This window comes from Brienomyrus brachyistius, chromosome 1, assembly GCF_023856365.1.
Source record: "Brienomyrus brachyistius isolate T26 chromosome 1, BBRACH_0.4, whole genome shotgun sequence".
In the NCBI taxonomy this organism is placed as follows: domain Eukaryota; kingdom Metazoa; phylum Chordata; class Actinopteri; order Osteoglossiformes; family Mormyridae; genus Brienomyrus; species Brienomyrus brachyistius.
The window spans coordinates 38,557,759-38,576,446 of record NC_064533.1 but is presented as its reverse complement, the minus strand read 5'-3'; the positions used below and the strand labels follow the sequence as shown (position 1 = coordinate 38,576,446).

At 41.5% G+C, this 18,688-nt stretch overlaps 2 protein-coding genes across 5 annotated transcripts; one reads left to right on the top strand and one right to left on the bottom strand.

Moving 5' to 3' along the window:
• Positions 1-4,639: 4,639 nt before the first annotated feature.
• sts (steroid sulfatase (microsomal), isozyme S) lies at positions 4,640-11,876 on the top strand. Its single transcript, XM_049025726.1, has 10 exons — positions 4,640-5,130; positions 5,852-6,016; positions 6,192-6,313; positions 6,731-6,853; positions 7,179-7,593; positions 7,760-7,896; positions 8,757-8,894; positions 9,680-9,839; positions 10,256-10,377; positions 10,587-11,876. Exons 1-10 carry the CDS (start codon positions 4,976-4,978, stop codon positions 10,940-10,942), a joined length of 1,893 nt encoding a protein of 630 aa, XP_048881683.1. The 5' UTR covers positions 4,640-4,975; the 3' UTR covers positions 10,943-11,876.
• A 1,582-nt stretch (positions 11,877-13,458) lies between these two features.
• pnpla4 (patatin-like phospholipase domain containing 4) lies at positions 13,459-18,307 on the bottom strand. 4 transcript variants are annotated; one of them, XM_049027712.1, is made up of 7 exons: positions 17,845-18,307; positions 17,407-17,596; positions 16,762-16,856; positions 15,820-15,955; positions 15,417-15,482; positions 14,416-14,568; positions 13,459-14,271 (listed from the first exon to the last, which is right to left on the bottom strand). In XM_049027712.1, the coding sequence occupies exons 2-7, from the start codon at positions 17,584-17,586 to the stop codon at positions 14,140-14,142; spliced, it is 762 nt and encodes a 253-aa protein (XP_048883669.1). In that variant the 5' UTR covers positions 17,587-17,596; positions 17,845-18,307; the 3' UTR covers positions 13,459-14,139. The 4 variants fall into 4 exon arrangements, with proteins under 4 accessions (XP_048883669.1, XP_048883585.1, XP_048883510.1 ...); XM_049027628.1 differs by having other exon boundaries at positions 17,407-17,598; positions 18,082-18,306; XM_049027553.1 differs by having other exon boundaries at positions 17,407-18,307.
• Positions 18,308-18,688: the final 381 nt, after the last annotated feature.

Here is an 18,688-nt window from a genome sequence, read left to right as displayed (position 1 = left end):
CTTGATTATTTAAGACTCTGTTGTAAACAGCAGACGGATAGTAAAATGTGTTATTCTCATGATGGACGGGGAAGGTAAATTCAAGGGGTACCCAATAAATATGTCAGCGTAGATCTCATGGAGGGTAGTCATAGAGGGATGTCATTTTCCACAGGGCAGAGCTAGCCGTCCGTCTATCCATCTAGATTCTTGTCTATTCGGTACAGCATCACGGTAAGCATGAAGCCCCTCCCAAGGAAGGCGAGGGATGAGGGATGGACGCGAGGCCAGTTCTGAACTGCATGCCAGTTTCCGGAGCTACACGCTTTTAGGAATCAAGGGCAAGATATGCAAATGCTAAGCTAACCCTCTCTGCAGTAATCCAAAGGCAATTTTCAATACCAATCGAATCAACAAAATGAAAAACGCGCAATTTTTAGAACTTGATGTTTTTCTGGCTGACATCCCATCCAAGAGGATGAACCCCAGCCTTGTGTCCTGTACTGCTTTAAATAGTCTGCTTTAAATACCCCCCCCCCCCCCCCCCCACAACCTTGAAGATAGGATATACTAATGCCATAACTCAAAGCACTGCAAGGTGGAAATTTTGAAGAATCCTTTAACTATATAGACGAGGAATCGCTCGCCTTTTAACTAATAACAGACTTGTGTCACCATCACGGCATCTCCTTGGTATTCCCCCAAGCAGGTCACATCACTGTTTTAGAAAAACAACAGCAGCGTGATTTTCCTGCTGGGTGGTAACGATTTACATAGAAATCTAATCGCCTCAGACAGCTGCCCTGCTAGAGTATGAATTTTTCATGGCACTCTGTAATATGCCTCTACGCTTTCATCAAGATGTGACAGCGGCTGATTTCTCACCCCTGGCTTCTCCCTGGGCCAGACAAAAAGAAGAGGAAACGACTGCTGAATCCCTTAACGGTTCCAATATCAAATACAATTATTTAAGTCGACTCTTTGTGTGTCCATGTATTTATGGATGTGCATGTGTAAAGAGATAGATGTGGATATTTGATAAGGGGCTGAAGGGTATGGTTGAAACCCAGTATATGATGATGGCCATTTCTCTTCATCATCGAGCTCAAGGTGTCTGACTTTAGATCGTGAGGGAGATTCATCCAGCTTCCATCAGTCATGCTCTCACCTAGATGTAGCCAAAATGCAATAAATCTCCCAAACAATACATGTTTGCGTTTTTAATAGGAATAATAATAGTACACTGACAGCCCATCAAGCACATGCCCTGCTTGGTGCTCTGAGCACCAGATGGATGAATGTGTAATACAAATATCAACAATTTCTAGTTCTAATACTGATAGTTATTTTCATCTTCTAGATTAGCAGAATCTGACTGGATTTACTAGTTTTAGAAGATGATCCATTTATTCAGCTTTGATATTTGCCTAAGAACTGTTGTTAAGAACGACACCAACTTCTGCCTAAGAGTCTGACCTCTTATGAGCAAAAACTCCACCCGCTGCCAGTGTAAACCCAAAAACAGTGAGAGATTTCCTCCTTCCTGCCTGGAGAAAGCGGGGCTTTATCACGCTGGCAGATTAGCCTAAGCGCTGAGCCCTCATGTGCAGCTCGAGTCTAACAAATCCCTCCCCACTGGCTGGATTTAAGAGGAAGGCTTCGGGCCGAGCCCGTTTGGGGGTCTTCGGAGAATCTGCGACCTGCTCGCCCCGCTCCAGGCTGACACGCCGATTTACCTCGGTGTCTCCGGCACCATCAGCGGCGAGCGTTTAATTAATGTGGAAGGGGGGCATTCAGACTGCGGCCGGTGGGATTTGAACTGCACGCTTTTGTATGTGTGTCCCCCGTAAAACACACTCCATTGTGGAGAAGCGAATGGGCCGGACGCAAACGGTGCTCGGCAGAGAGGGAAGCTGGCGCGGCGCTGAAGATGATGCCGTCTGCCGTGCATCTTAAGTACAGGGGGGTCAGTGTGAGAGCGATTAGCTCGGCACGCAACGCGCATGCTCACTGCAGCTGAGTCCTCTGTAAAGGTCCTCTACTCGACACTGGGCTTTTGGGAATGTTTGGCATTGTTACTATAATTAAATAGTCATAGCTAAAAAGTGCAGCTATTCTTTTTGACTATTCGTCATTACTTTTGTATGGAAATAGCTAAATAATTGAACTTCGAGAAGGACGCTTCTGTTGTACTCTTGAACAGGGTAAGACCTTGAACTAATTATATAAGCATGAATCAGACCTGATTCATTCAGCTTTCTGCCTGTTTATTCTTTGACACTAAAGAACCTGGGGTTGTATTTTATGCATAACTGTCTGGCCCGGTCCACATTTCGGAGAAGCTGAATCGCCATGGACAGACACTCACCATCTGGCTCTTTACCAGCATTGTGTTGTGACCTTCAGAACCAGGGTGACTGTTTTCGCCACATACGTGACTGTACTCTTCTTCTCGGCATCCGCTTGACATAACCTCCTTTTCAGAAGCCTGATGTTCATGCAGTCACATAGGCTCAGCTTTTCCCTTTCTGCATATCCTTCTGCAGAATAAATCTTTTATCACAGAAATTCCATTTGAGGAAGCGTCTTTACTCTCCACATCCAACAGACTGGCGTATTATAATCAAAATGAAGTCACTGTAAATAAGGGTTCGTGGTAATTAGATAATGCAGCATCACTGCTGCATTATAGACGGACCCATTATATAGAGGTTGTACTGAAAACATTCTGATATGCTTTTTTTTAACTAATCGGTTTGAGATCGCTTGCCATGGGCGCATTGTATTTTATACACAGCAGATGGCGCTGTACATTCATCTCATATTGAATTATAAAGTATAAGGAGCACTTGACATTGAGATGTCCTTATCAGACAGACTTGTCCTCCACGATGCCAGTGCGTGAATATTTCTATAAAATAACAATCACATAGAAGCAGTACTGTATGTAGACAGAATATTTGTATAAATATAAACAGCGCGAGTATTCCAGGTGGATTGTGATATGTAAAAAAGAATAGTATGAAGACAATGAAAGGACTTATCCTGGCTATATCTTCGTCAGTAGTCATACTTGATTGACTAGGTTGGGGGGGTTGAAATTGTAATATTCTCTTCGTTAACCTCTCAGATCAATACAGACTACAGAGCTGCACTCAAAATAGACTAAATATTCCTCATTTATTGGTTTAATTCAGCATGTATGCGTGAGATTCATTTAATTATTCGCAGCTTTATAAACCCGCACTGAACAATGATGTGCGCTATTTTGCTTGAGCAGTGAACGAATCAATTGTTTAATAAGTAATTTCTGTCTTCAGAGTACACTGTCAAAGACGAGAGGTGGTAATCAATGCTAAAGAGTCAATCACAGAATACACGGTAGTCTGTGACCCTTAAAAGCTTTACACAACCAAAAAGAAATATTACGTAAGAGAGGAGGGGATGCACCAGTGTGATTTGACTGGATGATTTGGAATCAGATCCTTTCAAAGACACTAGCTGTCCTGGTTTTGCGCCGTATAAAACCGACCTGCGTATTTACGCATTTTAAGATCTGCTCTGGGTGTTCATTGGTCAAAAATATTTGAAAATACTATTTATATAATACTAGTAGGCCTACATTGTCTTATATACATACTTAATTCTGAGAAGGTTGGCCCCTATTGAATAAATAAATAAATATAGTGAAGTAAACCAGCAGCATTAGTCATTAAAATACATCTCAAACAATTAGCTTTCGTGTAAAGAAATCAAAGGATCAAATACAAGAATACTTCATAATCATACAATACTGACAAGACCATCAAGTTAACTGTGACATCTGTCAAGAAATCTTTACCCTGAATAGACACACCTTGACACATTTAATACCAGACAAAAACACTCAAGCACATCATCTGGTTCTGGAATGAATTTTAGAAGCAAGGACGTATTCATTTCTCTAGCTTGAAAAGGTACCGAGTTTACTCTTCTGATTATTCTCGAATGGAACCTAAGTCAGAGAATTCTTCTACAGCTATATTTCTGCTCAGAAAGCATTGAATGCAATCCCGTTTAATAATTTCAAAACAACTCGAAAAGATATGTGATAATCCTTTACATGTTCTCTCTGTATTTTATGGTAAATTTGCTCAGAACAGCACATCCCTCGTCGCTATTCTTAGTTTACTGTACAATATTTGAGGTTAAATCGTATGGATTCGTTGGCTTCAGTATGCAGTAAAAGGCAATAAATAAATGTCTTCACTTTCTGCATTGAGCAGTGATGAATGGATTTAATTAACTATGTCGGTGAGCCAAAGCAGTGTTCGGTGTTCTAATAATGAACGCAAGGTGTGCCATTTTGAAGCACCGAAGTATAAATCGAGGACCTGGCGGGAATTCTGAGAGTTTAAGGGTGAAAGAAAACATTACTGAGTCGCAATGCATCAAGCTGTTAGTACAGAGCATTTAAAGATGGTTTTAAAGATTTGCAATTTGTGTAGGTTTTCCCAAGCCTTACTTAGACACGTTAATAAACTGTGCTCGATATACATCGTATTACAGTGGTGACCTGCAGTGACAGTGACAGCCCCGGCGTCACTCGGTCACGTGACAATCACTTCCCGGTCTGTTTGATTCGGTGACTTTTAGTGCATTTAGTGCACAAAGGTAAGATTGTTAGTAAGTCGTCACACGTTTGAATAGTTATCGTTACATTTTATTAACAAACGTCTCGCTTTCGTTTTGAACGCCGAGAAGTTTTTCTTTGTTAGGCTGTAAAGATAGTTCTAGACTGCTTACGATATATTATTTTCCATTAATGAGACAGTCGTGATATATTTCAGTCGGAAACATTTAAACTGGATTTCTATGTAAATGTTAAGTAATCAATGCTAACATTTTTGCTTTACTGCAAAAAAGGCAATTTTGAAATTAACCTTGATCCCGCCTTTGCTGCTCATTAAAATTTAGTCGGTTAACCCTGCGGCAAACTATATGAGGTTTACCTTATATGCACATGGGAGACTGGGGTTTCTTGGCCATAGGAGTTGGTCGGCACAGCAGTAATTTCCAAGAGGGTAGAGAGAGCTTTCGCAAACATTATAAGACGTGTCCCAGTGAACTGCATTTATTCATACTGTCAAGAGATCGGAAGGCTGCACTAAGGTGGTTATCACGTTGCGTTTCTTATCAAACCAACAACAAAATGACCTCATGGTTAAATGTCTCATTTTATATTTATCTGAGTCAAATATTGAAAATAAATTTATTGTATCAAAATAGAGATGGGGATTAGCTATGTTTTGTGCTAAGATTCGAAGCCTTCTGTAAGTTAGCTGAGCTTGGTTGGCACGTAATGCACAGTGTATTTTAATACTGCTTTTGTTTGATAATTAAAAACAGGTTGTTTATTTGAAAAATCATTTAGATGAGGAATATAAGAAGATGACGTTTAAAAATGTTTAGTGGCCAAGATTTTGTTGTTTTATTACTGTTAATAAACAATGTTTAAATTGAGATATTTTGAGTGTTTTGCATTTTCAGATGCATTATTTCACTGACATTGCTGTTTAATGTGTGTCAGCCCACCCCATGTTTGGGCTGTTTGGCACAAATGCACATGTTTTTATAACTGAATGAACCATCAACAGTAACTGTTTTCTGTAATCTAATGTGTCTGTTTTTTAGCTGCAGTCTTATAGATTAATTGGCAGGTAGCTAGGTTATCATAATGTAATACATGTCTGAGATATACAGTGCTGAACAATAATTGTGCCAATCAGTCTCCCCTACCTTATTTTCATCTGTGATCACTGTGCGTGTATGTGTAATATGTCATCCTTATTCTGTATTCACAATGTGCACAAAAATCTTCTCTGTCATCCAGCAGAATAATGCCATGTGACTCTGTTTTCCGGATTTTACACCTAAGTCTCATGCTCATGACGACTTTTTGTGCATCTCGAGATGGGAAACGTCCAAATTTTGTGTTGATGATGGTAGATGACCTTGGCATTGGAGATTTGGGATGCTATGGCAACACAACTATAAGGTTTACGATTTTTTCGTTTTTTGTATTTGGAGAGTAACCATGTTTTACCAAAATTCAATTTATTAATATTAATACTACTACTGTCATTATTATTATTATTATTATTATTATTGTTATTATTATTATTATTGTTATTTTTATTATTTAACCAGGCTGTTTCTGACTTTGAGTGCAGGACCCCTAACATTGACCGGCTGGCTCAGGAGGGGGTGAAGCTGACCCAGCACATTGCTGCCGCTCCCCTCTGCACCCCCAGCAGGGCAGCCTTCCTCACTGGTCGATACCCAGTGAGATCAGGTGAGGCAGGAGCGAGCATTTAACCTTTGGAATGGAATCCATTTTGGGTCATATTCATTCATTAAAATACAGATTGTGAAACAAAAACAAACATACCGGATATCTCAGGAGGACATTCCCTGATCGGCCCTGACCCACATGACCATGCTGAGATTATAACCATAAGATCTTGCTGCTCCGCCCTGGACCTTGGCTCCTGTTCTCCTGTTGCTTCCTTTTTTATGAGAAATCTTACTAAATACACTGTTAGATATTCGTTGTACTTCTTACTACTAGGACAATTTATGTCAGTATACTCCCAAATAATCTTATATTAATAATACTGAAAATTGAAATAAATGGTTTACTATGATTTACTAAAAACAAGCATGGAGGCTTTTCCTTCAGTAGTGGAAACCTTTTCCGGCACTCTCCTAGGTATGGCCAGCCATGGCAAAGTGGGGGTCTACATTTTCTCTGCCACTTCTGGGGGTCTCCCCACCACGGAGGTCACCTTCGCCAAGCTCGCCCAGCAGCAAGGCTACTCCACAGCCCTCATAGGTACTGTGACTCCTGCTTTTGGGTTTGGAAGATTTCAGATACAAAACCAGGTACCTGCTGCTGCTTGAAATTCACTGTGATCCCGCTCCCTTTTCAGTCTAATCTGGGTGGAATGCAGAGAGGGAATTGGTTTGCCTTTGCAGTCCTTGGTTTATTAGCTTATTAGGCATGTCCTGGGCTTGTATGGGAGCAGAGTAATGGGCCTCAGGCTCCACTGGGGACTTTCATCCTTTCTCATTCCTGCTGTGGGATTTTCGTCTCACAGCCCTGTTCCTTTCCACGCTGTGGTTTCAGAAGGGTGTTAATGTCCCATCTTCCTCCGTAGGCAAGTGGCACCTGGGGTTAAACTGTGAACACAACGACGACTTCTGTCACCACCCGAACAGACATGGGTTCGATCATTTCTATGGCATCACCATGACCAATCTACGTGACTGTCAGCAGGGCCATGGTACCATCTTCGCCAATGTCTTCTCGCACATTCCACTCCAAGGCCTGGGATTGGCCGTGGCGGCGGTGCTCCTCACATACTTCCTCGGGGTGAGAATCGTCACGCGTAACGTTATGCTGCGTGCGGCGGCGCTCTTGGGTGCGCTCTCGGTGCTTTTCGCCATGTTCGTTTTCACCTTCCCCTCATTTAACTGTTTGCTCATGAGAAACGGTGAGGTGGTCGAGCAGCCATTCAGGTCCGACGATCTCACTCTGCGGATGACCAGAGAAGCGGTACGCTTCTTACATAGGTGAGTTTCGTTCTCTCCCTCTTCTCCCGTGGTGATTTCAAAGCCTGTTTGGCTGAAACTCTTAAAAGAAATAGTTTCCGTGTTGCATTTCCCCATGGTGAGACTTGATCCGATAATAACCTGCCGGATTCTGTCAGTCTGACCCAAATGATGGTCTCTCTTGCAGGAATGCTGACCGTCCTTTCCTGCTCTTCTTTTCCTTCATCCAAGTGCACACGGCTTTGTTTGCATCCAAACGCTTCAAAGGAAGAAGCCGGCACGGTCTCTATGGCGATGCCGTGGAAGAGGTTGACTGGAGTGTAGGTCTGTGCGTCCACTGTCCTTTTATCATCTAGTGATACACCTGGCACTTTTATGCAGTATAACCTGATTTTTGGCATTTTAATAGCAGGGTATTTTACTGGAGTCATTGTGGTGACCTACACTCCAGCTCTTGATTTATAAAATGATAGGTAACCCTGAACTGGTGCAGCATTCGTTGGACTACAGATGGCACTGTTCAGTGTGGACAGTTCTGTATAGTATAGTTGGATATGTGTGAATGTCTCACAGCTGTAAGAAAGATCTAAGAAACCTTCAGAGGAAGATGATGATGGCTTTATAATTGCATGGTCATCTTCAGATAGTGGTTTAACTCTTAATGGGGAAGATGGTGGCGCAGGAGGTAGTGCTATTGTTCGGCAACCGGAGGGTTGCAGGATTGAGCCAAAGTGCTTGAGCAAGACACTGAACCCCAAATTGCTCCCGGTGAGCAGGTTGGCACCTTGCGTGGCAGCCTCCGCCACTGGTGTGTGAATGTCTGTGTGGATGGGTGAATGTGAGGCATGAAATGTAAAGCACTTTGAGTACTCGTAAGAATAGAAAAGCACTATATAAATGCAGTCCATTTACTATTTAATGGATGTGAGATCGACCATTGTCATTTTATAACAACTGCTGCATTTTCTGTTGGCATTTGTCATACAACTAGGAACATCCTTAGGTGCAAGTCCCCTGTAAGTGCCTTTTTAATAAAATCTAAGGAATTAACTAATGGCTGAGTTAAAAAAAAAAAAACTGTCACTCTAGGTCATGCACTTGTAGTCATATCCACACTGTTCTGCTTCTTAACTTTTGAGTATAACAAGTGGCCTCCATTTTCACTTGCCTTTCCTGATCTTAAGGGAAGATTGTGGAGACACTGGACTCCCTAAAGCTGAGCGAGAACACTCTTCTGTACTTGACCTCAGACCAGGGGGCTCACCTGGAGGAGATCTCCCTTACGGGAGAGGTTCACCGGGGGTGGAATGGCATTTATAAAGGTACTTATTTAAATTACAGCTAGATTTACTGAGAACCACTGAGGGACTCCTCCAAACACACACACCAAGTGAGGGAGATTTTATTAATATTCATTTATATTAATCATTTCAAGAAGTTCTTGGGGTTTCAGCTTGTAGTTTTAAATAATGGCCTAATTTCATGGAAAGCTTAGACAGGCCTAAGGTCTGCTGGTTTATACAAGCAGCAAATGTTGGCTCTAATAAGGAGTACTGGGGGAAATGCAGTCTTACAGATTGGTTCTTGTGTGACAAAAGTATCCAAAGAAAATTGCCGTTTTCTGTGATACACTGTTACCATGCGCCAGGCCACTGGTATCATAGCAGATAACAGCTTATCACAGAGCTTGTAAGTTGCATTATACATATATAAAATTTGAGCCATGTTTAACAGGGAAGTGTAAAGCAGGTGTGTAGCTAAAGATTAATGGATTGGAGGCTAGTCTTTACTGGGGGGGGGGGGGGGGGGGGGCGATGGCAAACTTGTATATAATATTAAAAGCTATTCATGACTTAAGCCAATAAATACACATTTATTTGGGAGTCTAAAGACCTCCTCAAATATACCTAACGACGCCCCTGGTGTGAAGTACGGAGTATTAAATACCGTATGCATTGTTTACTGAATGTTTTGATAACAGCATGGCACTGCATTCATAGTATAGTGCATATCCATATCCAGATACTGTAGTATATATATATTAGGCATGCAGTGTTTGGAAAATTAGGACAAATGTATAACACTGTATTTGCATCCCTGTTCACAGCAGGAAAATCGACCAATTGGGAAGGGGGGATTAGGGTTCCCAGCCTCCTACGCTGGAGTGGCATCCTACCCTCAAACAAGACCATAGATGAGCCCACTAGCAACATGGATGTGTTTCCCACTGTAGTGAAACTGGCAGGAGCCAGCCTGCCTCAAGACAGGTTACTGTTGATATATACTTCCAGGCTGATGATTCACGCCGCTAGTGAGATTACGTAACTTCAGGAGCACGGCTGGCACACAGTCTTTTTCTGTGATTGCAGCCATTTTTGTTTGATATCCTTGGCAGTCATCCTTGACCCTTCTTCACCAAGCCCCTCTGGGCATGACATAATCATTTTCCCATTTGAGCTAATCACCCTGGACTGCAATCAGCATCATGGGATTCTCCAGTAACCCAAATGCAAAGTCTGGTCTTTGAAAGCCACACTGTTATCCTGTGATGTCAGTCGCCCACTTTCTGTTAATTGCTATTAGTTGAAGCACGGCGTTGATAAGCGCACCGCTAATCTCGCCCATAATCTCCGTTATCACCTGTGCACATTCATGCTCACTCTCTGGCTCTGTCTGCGTTCAGGCACATCGACGGTCGAGATCTCATGCCACTCTTACTGGGGGAGGTACAGAGATCTGAACACGAGTTCCTCTTCCATTACTGCAACGCCTTCCTGAACGCAGTGAGATGGCGTCCACTCACCGGTGGGTCTAATTTCATTCAACTAAAATCTCAAAAATCCATCTAGCATGTACTCCATAGTTTTCACAAATTTCAGTAAGCTGCTTAAATCTTACATTGACATGCACCTTGTACCAACAACCAATGTATTATGGCAAAAATGCTGAGAAGCTTAATCTAAAACTGTGTCATGTCTCGGTAGTATAGTTAAATACTACTATTCCCTTCTCAGGTAAATCTGTCTGGAAAGCGTTTTTCTTCACCCCTAACTTCTATCCTGAAGACTCCACCACCTGCTTCCACACGCACGTCTGCTTCTGCATGGAGAACTATGTGACGTATCACGACCCCCCCTTGCTCTATGACCTCTCTGTGGACCCTTCTGAGAGCACACCCCTGAGCCCAGAGACAGAGCCACTCTTCCACGACGTCCTTGGGACAATCCAGGAAGCGGTGGCCCTCCACACCCAAAACCTGACCCGCGCTGCTGACCAGCTATCTCTAGCCAACCTGGTGTGGAAACCCTGGCTGCAGCCTTGCTGTTCCTCTCTCTTCCAGCTATGCCACTGTGACAGAGACCAACACTAGAGCCAGCACTTGGCCAGTGCACTGATTTCATTCCAAAACACCCCTTGAATTGCAGAGACACAGGGGACTCGAGGGTCAGGAAAATAATTCTGTGTCTCCTGTAACACGCAGACATACGCTGCTAAGTATGAAATTCCTGTTTTCATGCTCTGGGATGCATCGAGATTAATGTTCATGCAACTCTCTCTCTTAATGAGAGGCATTTAATTGGTAGCCAACCAGTATTGTGATTTTTCATTCATGTGTCAGCTGTAGGTATGTAAAGACCAGGATTAAGGGACAGACATCTGAATGGATAAGCATGAAACTGTTATGCTTTCTTTTTTTTTGCCCTGTTTTTAAGTTCATAACAAGAAAGAAGTTAACTGTGCACTGTTTCACTGAAAAATGGTTTCTGTATTTACAGAAGACTTCACCACAGGCTCCACAAGGACAGATCGTGTCTCAATAATGTGTGAGACAGCAGGAAGGCCTTATTTGCATTTTAATTGTACGGACTGATTGCCATTCAGGGTCTCAGAGGTTCATTGATAAGTACATTAACGAGCTGGGCGCAATCCTGGGAACCGCGCTGAGAAAGCCACAGATGTCTTGATAAATCTGACCCAGCGTATCCAAAGACTGGCTACCATGCTAATTGTTTTGTCTGAAGCTGTGTCCGCCTGGCCTGATTGGAGTTATTTGATTACCGGAGAGCACCATGGCCACCCAGAGCCTTTGGCAGCGTCACTGAATTAGTCATTAACATGTTGGCGCAGAGGTAGTTTGTCCAGGCAGATCCCCGAATTTAAAAGGGTCCCTTATCCAGCCATTTGGCAGTGAAACTGCATGATGTGAGGTGTCCAGACATTCATAAGAGACCCTTGTTTATTCAACACTTTTGTTATTACCGGTGCACATTTATTAAAAAATGACTTTGGCTACCCATTAATAATTTTGTGTTGTTTTAGTTTGAGTTTGTTGCAGCTGTCACCCCGGCCATCTCTGTTGGTTTTTGCCTTTGATCTTTGTTGAGACGCAACACTGAACTGCCTCTGCATCATATTGACACCAAAAAAAAAAAAATAAAAAAATCACGAACATTTCAACAGCAGAAAATTTCCCGATGCCAAATCGCTGATTGCACAGTTTGAACAAATGCTGTGAAATTAAAGAGAAGGGTCATCACTGCCAGAATCGTGGGCATTTTGGTTCATCGGTGCTGGGTGCAAGAGCTGGACATTTACCTTCCCTGAGCCTCACCACTGGCTCTTGTTTGGTTTGTGTTAAGCCAGCTAGGAGACAGCGGCAGAGAGACAGAACTTCCTTGCAGATCTGCATGCCTGGTGCTGCCTGTGTGGGATGGAGATATCCCCTGCCCAGCACGAGGTGAACCTGCTCACGCATACATTTATTGCGTATTTTTAAATTTCAAAACATGCATACTTAATGCAGGTACTACAGGGCTGAGACTGTAAAATTCTGACATTTTAAGGACCATAAAAACTCAATGAATTCATAGCTTTATATATTCCGACATGCAGTAAAAGGGAACTGATTTTAACCCATTCTGTAGTGACCTATACACACTACAATAGACGTCATTTAAAAGTTGACCTGAATGCCGTTTGCCCTTTGATACCACATACATGACCGCCACTGAATATATATAGAAATTCTTTAACCATTTAATAAGGGTAAAGTAATGCCACAGACATAGTTTTTTTTTTTTGTAAATTTTAACCTTTTCATGAAATGTATTCTTCTACAAGTGGAGCTAATTAATAGGTAGGACAGAAAAAATGCAAGGGAAATAGAGTCTTGAGCTATTAAATTCACCTTAAATCTGCCGATATTTCAAAGGATTTTGTTCTATGTGCGCAATTTAATCTTGGGGCCATGGCAACCCTTGTAATGGCAGAACAAGCCACAATTAGGCTCTGATTGTAACTGATGTAACTATATCATTCAGAGTTCTATAGCACAGCAGAGTGCTTTAAAAAGCTAGTTAGTCAATAATGGAATAAGAAGGAATTGATACTAAATTGCACAAATTGAAATAAATGCTACCAGCCGAACAATCCAACGGCAAGGACTTAAAGGCTTCAAAAACCAAGTTTTGGAAGCTCCACTTAAGTCAGTGAAATCCTAGTTTGTTGCAACAGACACACTTTCCCTTTCTCTTTTATCATGTCGCCGCTTTGTGAGAATCCGTGAAGCCAAATCCTTTTCACATCTGAGCCCTGCCTCACGGATGTGCCTCCTTCATGTGGAGGCTTCTGGTCTTAGAAGAATGACCACAATACAGAACAGATTTTCTGCTAGCAGAGAGCAGACACCTGCTATGGGAACAACGAGAAGTTCAATCGTAACTGTCAACCATAAACCATCAAAGGCCGATTCAGCTCCATTGCTCAACGAGCAACGAGCTACATATGATAGCGGTATACATGCCATCAGTCCGTTCTTCTTCTAATTGTTAATTCCAGTCAGGGTCGTGGGTTGAATGCTTCAGGTAGCACAAGTCAAACTTCAGATTACACAGCAGCATTCATTCTCTTTATTAAATGTAATTTATGAAAATAAATTAAATACTGGAAGTGCTACATGGTTGCTGTACAACCCCCAGCTGATCATACAGCCAGAGATTTTATATTCACTCATCAAAAACAGTCTCAGACCTTAATCCTACTTCATTCCCCGGATCTTGACACACAAGTTAATGCATGACCAACTTCGATACAGGTTTCCACCACGATCCAAATGTAGACCATTCCTGTGAAACCTTTCATAAGTCAGAGTAACAAAGCATAGATGCAATTGCCATTATTTAAAAAAGAAAAAATCATTCCCAGACCCAAAAAATAACATGTCAAATCATACCAAATAACATGTAGTACCTAAAACAATGCTAACATATAGTAAAAGCAGGAACAATATGAATATATAGCCTATATAAAGTAGAAATTATCACCACCTTGCTAAGAGATGACAAAATAAATCAAGATAAAGCACACATCACAGCTACGGCGGTTTGATTTTGAAGTCCTTCCTAGGGACGGAGCTTGGTGGCGTCACTTGGATCGCACGCTGCCTCCTATCCTTTTTGGATTTCGTTTGGTTAGCAAAAACAGGTGCCGACGAATGTCTTTCGTAAAAGCGAAGTGGCACAAAGTGAACTTTTGAAAGGCAGGGGGTACCTCTAATCTATAAATCAGCTAATCCATCCACTTTTCTCGTCTTAAAAACCGTAATGCATCTTCATAACCACTTCGGTTAATTTCTTTCATTATATTATGTGCTGGTGGAAATAAAGCTTGATTCAGTCTTGCGATGTTATCCATAGAAACCTGTTGAAAATGAAATTGCGATTAAAAAATAAAAATAAGCAAAAAGATAAATATAAATATGTAGTGTAACATTTATTTAATAAAATTCATATCTGTTGGGGTTTGGACAGTTGAGAAGACTTTGTTTAAATTTGAAAGACCCACCAGGACGTCCATTTTGGCGAGGTTGATGTGGAGATTTGAGAGCCCGCTGTGTTTGGGGCAGATGTCCTGCAGGCCACTAAATGGGGAGATGGTGACTGTGCGACCTTCAGCCATAACCGGGAGACAGTTTGTGAACCCGCCATCGATCCATTTCTAAGAGTGGAACAAAGTATTAAGCAGACTGAACATTCAAATCAAATTTTTAAGGTGAGAAGGGATTATTTTAAAGGGTTGGACACTGCTTGAAGTCATTGCGAATGTCAGCTAGAATGAATCAATGTACAGTACGGAGATATAGACAATGCATAGCATAACTGAAAGCATGTGAAAAATACCTAATAATCATTATATAACATGAAAATAAAAATTTTAATTAAACAAGTGCCATAAATAAAAGAAGAAATACCTGTAAAAATTCATCTTTCAGAGTCGCTTTAATGGCTTTGAAGTGCAGCTGCACACATTTACTTTCCAAAGCCATCCAACACCCCATAAAGTGCATTTAATGGAAAACTTGAGAGTAAATGAGACTTTAAGCAGTTAAACACCTCAAACAGCCAAATAAGTGAAGATTAATGCTGACAGATAACGCTGTTAATTTAACATGCTGTGTGAAGCTTGACTCCATTCTCCACCCTCTGACACACAGCCATTTCTGGACAGCAATGTGACTCATTTACGTGACCCTCACTAGCAGCTAAATATCTGTGGGCATCCATCATGGTGAGGTTGATGCACATGCAGTGGACAACAAGTTTATTGGAGACAGGTTTATTAGAGCTCTGTCAAAGACAAGGTCAGGGGGCTTTACATTAATCCCACAACACAATGTCCATCCCTCATCAAGCCTTCATATGAGAAACGGTTCTCATTAGGGCTGTCCATGACGTAGAATTCCACATGGCATGCATCTTACTTCCAAACAACTGTAGTGAAACAGGCCCCCAAAAAGCCTTGCAGAGACATTTTATCCTTTAATTTTATTAAAATGGATTCATTACCTCTCCTTGGTACTCAAATGCCGTCACTCCAGCATACAGAGGCACAAAACAACTGGCAAGTAGGACCTTCAAATCCATCAAGAAAAGAAATAAATGCTTATTTATGACTGCCTCCAACAACAATGCAAACAAACGGGAGAACTGGGCATCAAACCTCTAAACATTAAAGGCATCACATTTTCTACTGGAATTAAGGGAGTGCATTTACTGATTAAAGTAACGAAGGCAATTGTCTTTTGTTTAGTAAGAAACAATATACCTTACAGACTTGTACATTAGATGGAGGCACTAAAATACAACTAACCTTTGTGACTGAATTTTTGATAGCAAGTACTCAAACACCAATTGTTCACTTAATGGAGACTATTACCATCACGGACGTCAGTTTGTGAGAACCTGTTACCTTGATGAGGTTCTCCCTCGAGGTAAAACGAGACACCATGCGATTTTCTCGGGACCTGGAGTGTGTTATTGAAACGTAGAGACGATCAGCAGCTATCTCATGGGCATTGGGAGGAAGGATGTTCTCCAAACCCTTCCTGAAAGTACAAGAGATGCTAACTTTAAAGGTTTAATTAGCAGCCATCTCTCTGTACCACGGGATTGTGCTCTGTGGACGCAGTTTCTGTATAGCACCATAGCCTGATGCATTTTACTGGGCAAACGGAGCAAAACTCCCTTTATATGTGGGTTTGGCGTTTCCCTGTTAGGGTCACTAGTTCTTCCCTAAGGGAATAAGGAAAATTTATTTGCTCTATGGCTATCAGTGTAAAACTCAACTGAATATATATTTGTTTGTATTTATCAAGACAAACCAGTAAAAGGGTTAGGGTTAGTGCAGGCACTGCTTCCACTTTACATTCCTGGAAGGAGTATGTGGTAGCTGTTAATATATACTCCGAGAGCAGGAACACACTGGTAACTATTCGTGTAATGAACTCCGCTTACCAGAGTCATCCTATAACAGGGCTCTTCAAATCTGGATCTCAATTCCAAATCCAGTCCTTGTTTTCAGTTCTCCCGGGTACTTAGTTTAATAATTACTGATTCTGGTTGGCCAGTGGCTCACAGGTAAAGGAAGGCTGGAAAATCAGCAATGCTTGGACCTTGGGGACTGTGATTTGAATAGCCCTGTCCTATAAGAACGAGAAAGCCCACATCTAATAATGTGCTGAGGCTAGTACCTCATTCAAGATTCTCCTACTGTAATTTTCATTGTATGCATGTTGAAATCCTTTACAATAGCTATTTCATTCATTCATTAATTAATTTAACAATGCAATTGCCCACATGAAAGATACAACCCAACATCATTCCAGCATTTGAGAGATTCAGAATCTACCACCTCAGCGTCAGCATGAAATCATATCCTGGAGTCAAGGCTCCAAACTTCTGCTTTCGGACCTCATCGGCAAACCCATATATGAAATCTTTGCTGTCCTATTCGGCAAGAAAGAAACAAAAATGAACAAAGAGAAAATTAATGACCCAAATGATCCATAATGATTCAACTGTTGGAAGCTAGAGCATGCAATTCTAAAATTTAGACTGAAGAGCATATCTCACATGCTAAAAGCAACAAGTTACCACAGGTAACCTAGAAGGAACATAATTACTGCAGCAGTGTTGTAATTATGGGACACAGCAAAAATAAAGACAGCTGAAAGTTGGCACTTTCTGTAAGCATACAACGAGATATGACGTTAATTAGCCAAATTATAGCCTTTATATAAGTCAGATTGACCAGTACAAGGCTGCAAAGTCAAGTTTTATCACTATGGATGAATACATAATCAACCTAAATACAACTTAAAGTATTTATAAATAAACTACACCATGTGGCATGATGTAACAGAATATGTCTTATTCTAGACCGAAGGCCATAATTAGAGATCTCACACTCTAGTATCCAACCGACAGGAGCAGAAATTCACAGAAAACTTGACAGCTTAAACCTCCTGGTTTCTCTGCCACTCCTGACCTAAATTACCTCCAATTTGTTAGGGGCAGTGATCAGCAAAGCAGCCGTGAGAGACCCAGCAGAGGCACCGGTACAGGCTTTTACGGAGCTCAGCAGTTTACCCCCACGTTGGAGCAAAGCTTCCACCACTCCCAGATGGTAAATCCCGAGGAACCCACAGCCTGCAAACGACAGGCTCAGCACTGCCATCCTCCACCCTCTCTAGAGACAACAAAAAAAGTTTCACTACAGTGAAAGGAGGTCACAAAATGTATATTTATTTCAGCTTGTAATGAAGTGTGGAATAATCTAAGGCAGCACAATTTTAACTCAAATTCACAATTTAAGCATTGATATTCACCTACTAAAATCCAAAAGCGTTAGGTAACAAGTAGCTAGTGGTTATCTAATCATACAAACGCCAATGAGATTAGTTAGTAAGTGAAGAGATGCTTGTTTCAAGTTTACCTGGGATAACTGGCATAACAGTAAATTCGGCAGTAACCATCGCAAGTTAATTGTTACCGCAATAAAGTTGGCTTGGAATCAGATATACTGCTTTTCGTGTTTTAAGCAACTTCACAAATGTGCAATGGACAAACTGAGGTGTTTTTCTCTTTTACAAAATGCACACGTCTGTATACTTATCGTAGAACTTCATGTGCTGGGTCTTTTAGTGTAGATGATAGGTACAGCAGATTTCACCTAAATCTGTTGTGAAAATGGCCGTCTGGGCGACTCCGCCAAGGTCTCCGATTACAGCAGCGTTTGTACGGATAAATTGAAATGGAGAAAAACGTAGTATTACGCCATTTCTAATTGCATGGCGCATAAACTCCTGCACATAGACGCGGAAGTGAATCCACCGTAGTGTCAAAATAAAAGTCCCCTGTGTTTGGATATTTCGTATGATTAAGCAGTAAGAATAAATGATGTGTTAAATAATAATCAAATAAAAACGTAGCACTACGTTTTCTCCCTGCATTTCATAAACATGTGCCTAAGCGAATTGATGTCACTAAAGTGCTCGTATAATAGCCTGGCATCAAATCCAAACTGCTCCCTAAATAATGTCCATTGTTGACTTGAACTCAGTATTCGATAAGCAGTTATAGGGAAATAAATGGCTTAACGCTGTTAGGTCTGTGTACCCACCGTCCTGCACCCCACAGGCCAATCAGTTCCGCTTAGCGTGACAAACAATTAGTGATCCCAACCTCGTGTATTCCTGGGAAACACAAAATCGGCACCAAGATTCTCACATTGTGCTAATGGAAATGTGAGGAAGACCTATCCTTACAGATTAGCAAGT

Coding starts and splice junctions, on each gene's coding strand:
- pnpla4 (XM_049027553.1), bottom strand. CDS start 17,586: ATGGCAGTGCTGAGCCTGTCGTTTGCAGGCTGTGGGTTCCTCGGGATT. Junction 16,857..17,406: donor CTGCCCCTAACAAATTGGAG/GTAATTTAGGTC, acceptor CTTGCCGAATAG/GACAGCAAAGATTTCATATA. Junction 15,483..15,819: donor CGAGGGAGAACCTCATCAAG/GTAACAGGTTCT, acceptor ATGGATTTGAAG/GTCCTACTTGCCAGTTGTTT.
- sts (XM_049025726.1), top strand. CDS start 4,976: ATGCACATGGGAGACTGGGGTTTCTTGGCCATAGGAGTTGGTCGGCAC. Junction 6,314..6,730: donor TCGATACCCAGTGAGATCAG/GTGAGGCAGGAG, acceptor GCACTCTCCTAG/GTATGGCCAGCCATGGCAAA. Junction 7,897..8,756: donor AGAGGTTGACTGGAGTGTAG/GTCTGTGCGTCC, acceptor CCTGATCTTAAG/GGAAGATTGTGGAGACACTG.